Source organism: Pteropus vampyrus, unplaced genomic scaffold, assembly GCF_000151845.1.
Source record: "Pteropus vampyrus isolate Shadow unplaced genomic scaffold, Pvam_2.0 Scaffold50, whole genome shotgun sequence".
Classification (NCBI taxonomy): domain Eukaryota; kingdom Metazoa; phylum Chordata; class Mammalia; order Chiroptera; family Pteropodidae; genus Pteropus; species Pteropus vampyrus.
Window position 1 is genome coordinate 9,320,762 of NW_011888831.1, and position 12,570 is coordinate 9,333,331.

At 34.2% G+C, this 12,570-nt stretch overlaps 1 protein-coding gene across 5 annotated transcripts in view; it reads right to left on the reverse strand.

Annotated features, from left to right (window-relative positions):
* The window catches only part of MYO1D (myosin ID), a 298,677-nt gene that overhangs the window by 213,934 nt on the left and 72,173 nt on the right, over positions 1-12,570 (reverse strand). For all 5 annotated transcript variants that reach the window (XM_023530612.1, XM_023530611.1, XM_011360040.1 and 2 more), the window contains exons 2-6: positions 7,648-7,856; positions 5,685-5,778; positions 3,325-3,490; positions 2,030-2,083; positions 265-360 (exon numbers count right to left, since the gene is read on the reverse strand). In XM_023530612.1, coding sequence (XP_023386380.1) covers positions 265-360; positions 2,030-2,083; positions 3,325-3,490; positions 5,685-5,778; positions 7,648-7,856 — 619 coding nt within the window. The remainder of the gene's footprint in view (positions 1-264; positions 361-2,029; positions 2,084-3,324; positions 3,491-5,684; positions 5,779-7,647; positions 7,857-12,570) is intronic.

Sequence of the window (12,570 nt, forward strand, 5' to 3'; positions counted from 1 at the left end):
AGGATTAAAAATTAGAAGAAACCTCAAGATCATAAGAAACTTCTTTCCTGTTGGATGGTGATAAAACATAGTAATGGGTTATTAAGCAAAGTTGTTGAGTCAATGATGTATTGAATCTCTGTCCTTGAGAATTTTAATAATAGAATAAAAGAGTCATTCATTTGCCCAGAGGCAACAGGCTTTTATTTTAGCTAATTATTTAATGTTCCCTCTGATTCTCTGTCTGATTCTATAGCTGAGCAATCTCAAAGAGGAAACTCTCACCTTTAATTGAGCTCCTACATGGATATAGTTGTAGGATGAAAGGGATTTCTGGAGATGAAGAGAACGAAGTGTCTGTTCTGAACCTCCTTGGAGTAGCTGAAAAATAATTTAAAATAAATTGGCAAAATACATACCGAACCAAATACACCAGATAGTCTAACAAAGGCAACCTAGCTTTTATTCATTTTCTGGGCTTATTCACTTAGATCCTCTTGTTTCTGGTTTTAAAGAATTTTTTTTTTTTTTTTACCTTTAAGGCAAATGGCTTCTTTCAAAAGTTATCAGTCATGGAGAATGTTATACAACCACGAAAAAAGTTGCTTAAAAAGTCTTATGGCTTTCACAACATAGCTGGCATAAAAAGTTCTTGCTTTTACTATGGTTGTTTGTAAAATAGGAAGCTCTTCTCTCTGCTAGTCACCTGCTTAGAAGCCTCATTATCCAGACAGGATAGAGTAGTGTTTCCGAATTCAGAAAAAGTCAATACTGCCACAGAAGTAAGAGGTATCAGCAGACAGTCATATGCCAAGTCACACTGGAAAAAAATAGCTATGGCTTTTCCTCGTCAATCTCTGTATCTCAGAAGAAGACAACTGGATAACCATGACTGTAGTGTCGGACAAAGAAATTTTAACACTTTCCTTCATGTGGGAAAAACAGTGGAAAAAGGTTATGGCTTCTTGGAAATAAACAGAACTCCTTTATATTTGGTACAAAGTAGTTTATTGAAAACATGGTAAACTATCAACAAAAACATAATACAGGTAGCCCTTTTATATAACTTTCCTTTTGGAAAGCATTATGTTTAAATTCTCTATATTAAACTGTATGCTTTGCTTTACTTAAAAGGTGTAATGATCAGATTTTAAAAACTGATCTTTTAAACAAAACAGACCAGAACTTATATACACAAAGGAGTACTGTCTACTAAAGCAGTTCCCTATGGAAGAAACTGAGCTTGGTTGAATTGTTTTCAATTAGTATTGTCATGTTTCAATCACGTTCAGAGATAGTTTACATGTGAAAATCAATCTTGATTTGTAGTTTTATTTTATAAAAATCTAAGACAGTATTGCTTAATTTGCTCACTCACTTTATTTAGTACTGGTTTATGGTATATTGGGCCTTAAAAACATCATAATAATGTATCAAACTTGTTCCCTGAGTAAAAAGACTTGCCAACAGGAGGGCTATTTTGAAAGATTTGTCTTAGTCTCTAAAAGCATTCCCAAAAAAAGTGTTCGAAAATTTTTTTCTAAGCAAGCACAGCGTTGATGAGATAGGGAAGACAATTCTCTTGAATTCATAAATATGGTTATTTTTTTAAACTAATCATATTGCTTTATAACCTCCATGAACAAAATAAACTGAGTTTGCGTTCTCATCTCTGGAAATCCCAAATAAGGAAACAACAGCCTCAATTCAAAATAAAACAAAATTAATTCAACGCATTCAGGATTTTCTATTTCAAAAACTTTTATACATCATTAAACTGTTATCTACACCACAAAAAAATGTGATGCTCAACTAAGGCAGTCATCTGGTTGGTTAACCACCTGCTAGCTCTTTCTAATAGACATGCTCGTCAAATCTCTGAAGAAGCACGTGGGGTAGAACGTGCGTGTGTGTGCACACATGTGTACCGTGTCATGGGCCAATGGAAGCAAGGGAGGCACAGGAAAGGGGAGAGCCTCAATATAAAAACATTCATTTCCTGTATAACTGAACAAATGATCAATTATCTGCCTAACAGCAGATTACTAACCTGATAGAAAGAATGAAAGCTTCTTTCTCCTGGCTGTTGCACAATCACTCGAGACTAAGAAAAAACACATTAAAAATTTGAATCTGAGAATGTACCTCTAAAACAAAACAGAAGCTACTTTCTCAGTGAATCATGTTATCGACAGTGCACTTAAATGTCCTAAAGACCCCATGGATAGGACCCACCTAAAATTAGGTTTCCTCTATACAATTTTCTGTGCAATTTATTTTGGTAATACTTTTTACTGCTTAAAACAGAGTTCTCTAAAATTTCCGAAAATAAAGCTATTTTGATTTTTTTTAACCTTGATCTTAAAAGGAGAATATTTTAGTGGGGAAGAAATTGGAAGAGGGGAGAATAGCGAGGAATAGTTTCAACATTCCCTTCCCCAGCGTCTGCTGGCATTTCAAAGAGCGATGCTTTATAGCCCTTAATAAAATCAGTTGGGCCAGATCAGTCTATTGAGACCCCTGCCTTAGATACTTCCCAAAAAACTGCTATTAAGAGACTGCTGCTGTGAAAAATGTACATCCATTCACAGGGATCTTTTTGATTGAATATGCACGTAAAGTGAAACCATGAAACATTTTGGAAAAGAGACCGATAATACCTGGCATTTCCTATCCTTTTTTTAACTGACTGATTAAAAACATTATCTCCTTAACAGTATGACTCCAATTTAACAAAGAAAAATAGATTACACTACATCACATCATCATAAAGGATGCTGTAAATAGAAACTAAAAAAATTGAGATTTCAAATTATTTTAAATAAAATACATAGGAGTATCATATCAATGTTATACACCGTAAATTTACACAATGTTATATGTCAATTAAATCTCAATTTAAAAAAAGAGTTGTATGGGCATGATTGTTTGAAAAGAGTGTTATTTCAGGGAATGTACAGGATAGCTCTTCTTCATGCATAAAAAAAAAAATATGGGAGGTAATGATGTGTAAAAAGGGTGGAACCGATTAGTCCTAGATTGGTTTTTGGTTAAACCTTACCCAGAAGCTGGCACATATTCACATATCACTCCCACTTCCCCCAACACATATACTTATTCTTTATCTTAAAAGTCCACAGCTTTTTACAACTTGATATTGTGTTAATAAGAGAATACAAAAGAAGACCATCTTATCATAGAAAGCTAACTGAGGAGCAGGAAGGGAGGGAGAATAGGATTTAAAACTACTCTGAAGCAATTAAAGAAATTCTATAAACATAATTAGGTTTATAAAAAAAACACTAAGCGCTTGTTACATTACCCTCAGAAATCAAGCACATTTACCTTCTCCAATAAGTAGTTATTGATATGTCCACCAATAGGGTCCCCCTTGAAATCAAAGTTGATATCCATGTATTTTCCAAACCTGCTGGAATTGTCATTACGGTTGGTTTTGGCATTGCCAAAAGCTTCCAGGACACAGTTGGATTTAAGCAACATATTCTTCACTCTTGAACACAGATAAATGAAAGTTATTACAAAAAGTTTTAAAGGATGGGCCTTGTAAAAAAAAGTAGATTTCATTAAAAGATATGCAAATATTTATGCAAAGATGCTGACTGCAGCACTGTTTGCAATTAAAACAAAACAAACAAAACAAAACACAAAAGGCAACCTAAATGTCCACTAATGGGGATGGAGAAAAATAAATTTGTTTCCAGTATAATACATACTGACATAGAAAGATATCCAGAATATATTAAAAAGTGAGAAACTGAGCTGCAAAATAATATGTATGCAGGATCTGTGTGTGTGTGTGTGTGTGTGTGTGTGTGTGTGTGTGCATGTGCTCACGTGTGAGTGAATATACTCATGCACAGTATGTTAGTAAATGCTTAAAATACCTGGAGGGAATAGCACACTTCATTATGGTTACCTAGCTTGGAGGCGTAGGTAGGGTGGAATTTCAGGGAACTTTCACCAACGCAATGCTATAATTTTTTAGTTTTTCTTTTAAATGAACATATTTTATTTACATAAAGAAAAATCTTAAAAAGATGTTCTGAAAAAAAGAATGGATGATACAGAAAATGATACAATTTTTTTAAATACTTGCTTATAAAGCCTAGAACTGTAAAACTGATTCCACTTAGTTATACATTATAAATTTGGTCTTTATTAGAAGTTGCTTATCATTTTATTTGAAGTTGTATGGAATCTCTTCTTTGTACCAGTTATTTAATTCATTCTTTATTCAATGATTGCTATCTTTTTATAGAGCAGTCTCTTTCAATGGATGCATTTTAACTTCGTCCTTCTCTTTAGGTCTTTGTTTGATTTCACTGAAAAAATTCCTCTTATATGGGCATACCTGCAGAAATACCTTTGGCCACTAAGATAAACTGATATAGCAGATCAACTGTTCCTTCCACTACTACTGTAAGTGACCCTACAAATTTATCTCCTCCTGAATGAAAGTATACTTTTAAAATGTGGGAAAAAACTGTTTGCTTATGATAAATAAACTGCCTCTAAAACTATGGTAAGATATGCTTGTGAAAGGCTGATTAATGCTCATATGCCTTATTTCACCACACCACCTGGGTTTAGAAATAAAATTAATTTACTTCTTAGACAGTTACTATCCTGAGCCCCTAAGGAAATTAAGAATACTTACTCATATCTTTGTTCTTATTAGTTGCAAAGTCAAAATCAGACGTGGGGATGTGTCAAAATTAAGAAAAATACCTCTTTGACCTGATCATTCAGCCCAATTAGGATGTAAAGAAGAAAGCCCATGGTTAGTGTAGTCTAAAGTCTCTTCTCTCACATCAACCCAGCATCCTTTCTTTCTATTCATAAAACTGAAGATTGAGATGTGTACATGGAGCGTCACTCTTCAGTAAATGAGCACTGAACTTCAAAGTAACACTCTGGAAAATCAATTTTTTTTCTCTTCAAAAAGTCCACACTACATAAGGAAGTTGAATCATGTTGCTTTATAGCCACATTTCTTTATTTTTAAAAAACCCATCCATTCATTACTTACACATTTATTAAGCAAATACTATGTGTCCGACACTGTGCTAAATGCTGGGCCTCAGACAGAGCACACGAGCCTCATTACGCATCTTACTGTGAGCAGCAGCCTGTTGCGGCTGAAACCCTTTTAGAAAAAAAATCACATTTAGAACTTCTAATTTCAGGAGTTCCAGTTGTAATAATGATGGGGAGGCATGGATCTGCCTCCCAGAGCCGCCTTTCACTCTAGAGAACTGAGGGCTCCTCAGAACACAGTTTTAAAAAGATGCTGGTGTAACAGAAAGAGCGAAGAACCTGTGAGAGCTCGAACCATAAAAGCTACCAGTGTAAACTATAACATCTTTGCTGACCACATACATTTAAGGCGACAGTTATAAACAAGAATGGGGACACTTTCCTCTGTTTTGTTTTGTTTTTTCCTCTCAATAATTTTGTTTTGTTTTATAATTTGATAAAGCTTACCATAGTAGAAAGCTTTTTTTCAATTAAAAGCAAATATAGAAATAGAGTGATATAAATAAAAGTAGAGTATGCAATAAGAGAATCAAAGTAGTTTATCATCAATGAATGGTTGATACATATCAGAGGTTAAGCCTGGTCAATTCTATATAGGAAATAAAGCTCTAAGTAGAATTTCCCCCCCATTATTAGATTGCCCTTACCTTTCAATCTCTGCTCTCTGACTGGGGTTGGTGATGGCCGCAATGTACTGCATAATGTACTTACTGGCTTCGGTTTTACCAGCTCCGCTTTCCCCTGGGGGAAAAATTGTGCAAGGCTTAACATTATAACTTACACCAAAAGTTGGCTAATTTTTAAAGGAATAATTTTAAATTGTGATGTCAGTTATTTATTTAAAATCCCTTATGTTTCACTGTTTGCTTTTTTGAGTTATTTCACCGTCTTGATATGGTATTGGTGCTAACAGATCTGAACACAAGTTGAAAAAACTAAAACTAATGTACAAGTAAAATAACAAATAGATTACAAATCAAAATTAATCTAGTAAGAAATATCAAGAAATAAAATGTGATAAACTAATTCCTTAAAGTCTTTGTACTTGACAACGACTCTTAAATCTAGCAGAAAAGAAATAATCTAGTGAGTAAAACAGTGGCCACAATATAATCTTATTTTCCATAGAATTTCTTTTAATTTTAACAGGGTCAAAATAAGTCTTTCAGAAAATGAAAGTTAGAGTAATTCTGGTGAAAACTAAAGTATGCAATAAGCTCAAGACACATGGTATAACAGAAAATGACAACTGGTATAAGGGGGGAAGAAGAGATCAATTTAGAATTATCTACCTAAACTTTTAAGTTTATGTCTTCTGACCCCAAAACTCCACTTGTAGAAATTTGTATTATGGAAATACAAATGTCAATAAAATAATCATCATCATCAAAGGTTTTAAGAGTTTTTCTGTAGACTGTGTGTTATAGTTAAAACCTGAAAGTAAAATGCCTTTCAGTAGAGGATTGGGTAAATAAATTATGATTCAACTATTCAATGGAATACTACATAATTAAATACTATAGAAATAAGTATTGTAATGAAAAAATGTCCATTATAATGTCAAACGGAAAAACAAATTATCTAATAGCAGTTATAACTCCACAATATAATTATACTTATAATTATATATGCACGTGTGACGATATGTATTTGCACATGCAGAGAAAATCAATAAAAGGATAAACACTATTGTTCACAGCTGTTAATGCTGGAATTTTGGGGGAACAAGGTATTCAAGGGGAAGGGACTTTGTCTTTTTACTTTATACTCTTATACAATTGTTTTCTTTGTTGTCTGTTTTACAATCAGGCAACTTCTTTTCATAATTTGTTTTTATGAAATGTAGTCCTAGGATATAATTCTCTAACTTCAACATTAAGTTGAACTCAACTCTTCTGACAAAGTAGAAATGGAACTGCTGTACTTACCACTCAGAGTTGTCTTGATAACCAAAATGGAATAAAAATCCTAAAAGTGTTTTTGAAAGTATAAAGCCACGAATGCAAATGTGAGAATTATTAGTACCGAAAGAAGTTTCCACAGTTTGGGAGAAGCCATCCTGGGTCAGAGGACAGATATTTTTCCTGGCTCATTTCACTACACAAGATTCCTTGAAGAGTGCAGCTTTAAGTAGAGAGTTCAGCTCCACTTCTTGGGCACTTTGGGTCTGTCTCCCTCCTCGTCAGGCACCCTCAGTTCTGAAAGCATAGTTCCAGCCCCCATGCCAGTATATCCCTAGACACTGGCTCCCATTTTCGGTATGTCAGGATTTCATTGTATCAGTTTCATTCTGTTATTATTTAAAATAATTTTTGTTACATTTTATCCAGAGAGGGAAGGAAAGATTTTCCATGTCACCTCAGTCTACAAAATTGACCAGAAGTCCATCCGGATTCAACATGTATTTGTAAATGAACCAAGACTAGAGGATGGTCGGAAATGATCTAAATAAATAATTGGGTATTTAAAGTTCATTACGTTTTTTCCTCCTAAAAATTGCAAAAGTTTCTAACTTCAAAAAAGATTGAATCAATCATCTGGATCCTTGAGTACCTAATAAGTTAAATACATTTTTGCCTTGAGTACAGACAGGGGATCCCCTCTAAATACCTGATATCACAATACATGTGTCCTTCGATCGCCTCTTCATAGCCTTGTAAGCAGCATCAGCAATAGCAAAAAGATGAGGCGGTCTCTCATACAGCTCACGTCCTTTATACTGCTCAATGGTCTCTCTCCCATAGATGTTCAGCGACTTGTAAGGATTCACAGAAACGACGACTTCTCCGATGAATGTGTAGATGCGCCCCTTTTCAAATCTACAGAAGCAAAAGAAAAGGAAGAAGTAGCTGCGGTTATTCAGAAATGCTGTTCCTTTCCTATGAGTCTCCAAAAAAAGTAAATATCCCAGGAACAATTTCTGAACTGACATTTCATTGATTATGAGTTTACTTTTACTACATTTGAAGCTGTGCTGAGATGCTGTTGCTAGAAAGGGCCAATTGGGGTTAACAGCCAAGAAAGAAGAAAGAATTTAGTTTTTTAGAGGCTGGGGATTTCCTATATCCAAAATATAGAAAGGTAAGAAGATGAAAAAAAAAAAAAAAAAGTTGAAGACAACCTAGAAGCTCTGGGAAGAAAATAAATAGTAGTTAAAACAGGTCTTGAAATCTAGTTAGCCAGATTTTCAATTACACAGAAAACTATCTAAATACATTTATTTCTTTTCCCTCTTGGAACCTCAGCAAAATGTCAGCAAATAAAAACAATGAACTCCATGACAGAGAGAACGGTAGAGGAGGCACTTCTGGCATAAGTTAAATTCATTTTTAGAAGGACGCCTAAAATTCTGTGGTGTAGATATATCATTAATTATTTAACTATCCCACTTCCTTCCTGCTATTTTGAATAATACTGTAAAATATTCTTGACACATAATCTTAGAAACTAGTACTTTCATTTCAATGGGACAGATTCTCAGGAATGGGATAGGTGGCTGAAAGGTAGAAATATTTTTTAAGTATTCAAGAATATGATCTCACCTTTTTACCATTAAAGGCTAAAAGGTCACCCCATGTATGATTTGTATATACAACTGTACAGAGATATATTTTATAAATGATTACATAAGCATGGGAAAATATGGAAGACTACATGTTATGTTTTATGTATCATTTTGTACATACAATAGAGTGAGGAGGAGAAAGGCCATGTGAGCCATTGGAATAAAGTCATAGGAACAAAGGAAAAAAGAATTAAAAAAAAAAAAACCCAGCATATGTGATATAACTGCAACTGCACAAAATTATCTATATTTACAAAGAAAAAAAATTTAATTTAGAAAACCCATATATAGTTACTATTTACACATTAACTCACGTACATAAACATGTGAACCAGAGCTAGGCCAACACCTAAATGGACAAGTGGTTGCCACCACCACACTCCAAATGCCGAGAAAAAGGCAGACATACAGGTCACTTCCAAGAGCTGAATGAACAGTGTCGAGATGGGCAAAATGCTGCTCCAAGAACAGCGGCCACCTCTAAACCCTTTTGTTGCAGGGCCAGTGAAGCAGGGAAATAACTAAGCATTTGGAACCACAAGGCAAAAAAGAACCTTAACTTCCTTCACACTGGCATGAAGGCTGTGGGCTATCATTATGAGTGGAAACAAACAGATATTGATAATGTCAACCATAAATTAAAAACCAAGATTTTTGTCAAGTAGTTGGTGTATATTTAAATAAGAGTTACTAACTACTTTAAGGTTTTAAGGTTTAAGAAAATTAACCATTTTTCTGCTATGGTTTTCCTATGCATCTTCCTGTTGTTAAGACAGAAAGTTTATATGGTAGTTAAAAGTACTGACTTTTGGTCCTTTACATATGATTCTAAATGCTCACATTGTAAACTTAATAGCAGTGAGACCTTATGAAAGCTACTTAACCTCCATGTGTTTCAGCTTCTTCTTCTCCCCCAGGCATTGTGCAAGCACTTTTAAAAAAAGGCAGTTAATTTTATGCTTCCAGTTATGTTCTGCAGGAAGGAGATTTTTAATAAATGTTTTATTTTATTAACATTGCTACTTAAGTCACAGCAATCCCTACGCATGAGTAATTAATTCAGTGATCACAATCCAATTCCCTGCTTCAGATGTCAATCAACTAGCAATTAATCACAAGCAAAATATCTACATAACTCATTTTAAAGACCCACAAAAATAATAAAAAGCAAAGGTTCACTATCCCAAGCCTTTCTGCTTAACCTGCAAATTTGCATGACGTGCTCAACATGCTTCAAGGATACGAATGAAAAGAATACGGTGCTTTAATTTTAAAAACATTGTCCAAACAAGAAAAAAAAAAGGATGTTAGAAAAAAAATTACCTCATAAATCTGGAACTCTGTGACTAAGAGGGACAGCAAATAACATGAGATAAGAATGTTGTTCTAAGACTCCAGGTACTTTCTCCAAAATTCCATTTTATTTCAAATAGAATATTTTGTTTACCAAAACTTCTGGGAATCGAGTTTGTAAAACACAATTAAAATACATGCAAAAAATTATCAAATGTATAACTATTAACAGTTCAACAAATATGATATTAAACACAATGCTTCAGCAATTTATGAAACATCAGAAGCTTATCTTACTTGAAACTCAGGTTATCAAAGATGAAATTTTTAATTTTGTTAGGGCTTAAAATTACCACTAGATGGTGTCAGTATACACTTTAACACCAATCCAAGATTTCAATTAGCTTTGGAAAGCCTTATGGTATGAAGTAAGCACTGAGGTAATGCAGTCACCTGCTTGCTTTGCCTCCAGGAAGAATTGCTGTAATTATCCTAGATGACAAATGGGATGATAACATCTCTCACCAGAGACCAAGGAAGGCATTTCTATGACCTCTATGTGTAACTCTTTTAGGACAAACTTTTATGATGCATTCTTCACATATTTGTTCAATATCTACTTTGTGCCAGACACTAAGCCTGACTCTGGGAATTAAAAGAATGAAGAACAGGAAGTGTTGTAAATGAATAATAACGTAATATGATAGATTAAATAATAAGAATGTGCGCTGTGGTGACAAAGATGATCACAATAAGCCCCTTTCAATGAAGAACCCTAAAGAGTAATAACACAAACTCCACAGTAGATACACAAGGTCTTTTGTGTCCTGGCTTCCACTTTTCTCTTCACCTGACTCTCCTAACTAACTACTCACACTTCCACCCATCAGCACCTCCCATCCCCTCTCAGCCACTCTTGCCTTCACATTAAGGAGCTATTTACAGTTCCTAAGAGCACCACGACGTCACAGTTTTCCATGGGGTTCATTCTGCTAGAAAACTTGTGCCTTGCCCTGTCTCTTCTTCCCCTGTCTGTTTGGCAGGTTCTCACTCCTTTAAAAGCCTAAGCAACATCTTCTCTAGGAAACTATTCTGAATACCTCATCTCTAGCATCAGTATTATGGTATTTGCATGGTTCAGATATTTTCTTTAGAACTTCCCAAATAGTTAAAAATGGCTTAACAGTAATTGATTTTTAAAATGTAATTTCTTTAAGAAGATAAAAAATATTTATCGAATGGGCCAGATATTTTCACTGGCTTCTGAATGAAAACAAAGAGGTTCTAATAAATTTTTGAATTAATAAGTAGCAATGAAGAAAATGTAAAAAATGCTTTTGGAAGACAACAGTCTTTTGTATCAGAATTTGGAAACATTAAAAAAACAACCAATGACTCTATTTTCGGTAGTAAAGAGAACACCGATAGACCTGGCAACAGAGAAACACAAAATATTTGCCCTGGATACTCCTAATTGACCTCTTATATGAAGTAAGGAGCGGGGTTACTTGACTGTGTGTATGATACTTTTGAACATTTTTGGAAAACTAACAAATACATGAGGTTGGTTGGTGGCTCCTAATGTTGCTTGACAGAGTGGTGAATGTAATGGATGAGCTTAGGGATTCAAATTCCCATCTCAGGTGCCACAAAATGACCTGAAAACTTCTGCATGTGCCCTGAAGGAGAGCCTCATCTCCTGTAGTCCAAGGATGAGAACTCTGGCAAGTATAGTGCTCCTGATAAGATGCAGTGAGAAGTACACAACAATCACTTATGTGGTGTCTATCAAAATCATATAACCTGAATCTAATCAGGAGGAAACATAAGACAACCTACACTGAAGGACATTCTACAAAATAACTGGAAAATCTCACAGACAAAACAGAGAAAGACTGAATAATATTCCAGATTATTTTATTTATGTCCAAATCAAAGAAGCATAACAACTAAATGCAAGGCACGCTCCAAGGAAATTTCTTGTAGTATTCTTGCAATTATTCTGTAAATTTGAAATTATATCAAAATTAAAAGTTGCTAATAAAAAAAATCCAACTTCTAAGCTTCTTTACATAGTTGGCTTAAATTTTTATTAATTTTGGATAGGCAATACAGACTCAGTAATAGATTCAAAAGCTATAAACGAATAGATAGTGACAAGTGTTTCTCTTATCTTTCCCACAACTTCCTTTATCAGAGATAACCACTGCTACTAGTTTCCTGTGAATTCTTCTAGAAATAGTTTATGCGCACACACACACACACACACACACACACACACACACACACACACACACATACATAAGGACAGTTTTTCACATGAATGACTTCTTTTCTCTAATTAAAATACAGATCTTGGGATAGTTTCATGTAAGTAAACAGAGAATAGCCTCATTTTTTATGCCTGCATAGTATTTAATTTCAAGGATGAATTCACAATAATATAATCAGTCCTTATTGGATGGACATTTAGGCTGTTATCAATGTTTTGTTACTATAAACAATGAAACTAAAAATGTAATGGTATATATTTCTTTGTGCCTAAGTGTACGTATACCGGTGGAATACATTTCTAGAATTAAAGTTGCTGTTTCAAAGGATATATGTAATTTAAACTTATGAATTATTGCCAAATTATTCTCCAAAATGGTTGCCACAATTTATACTTCCGCCTA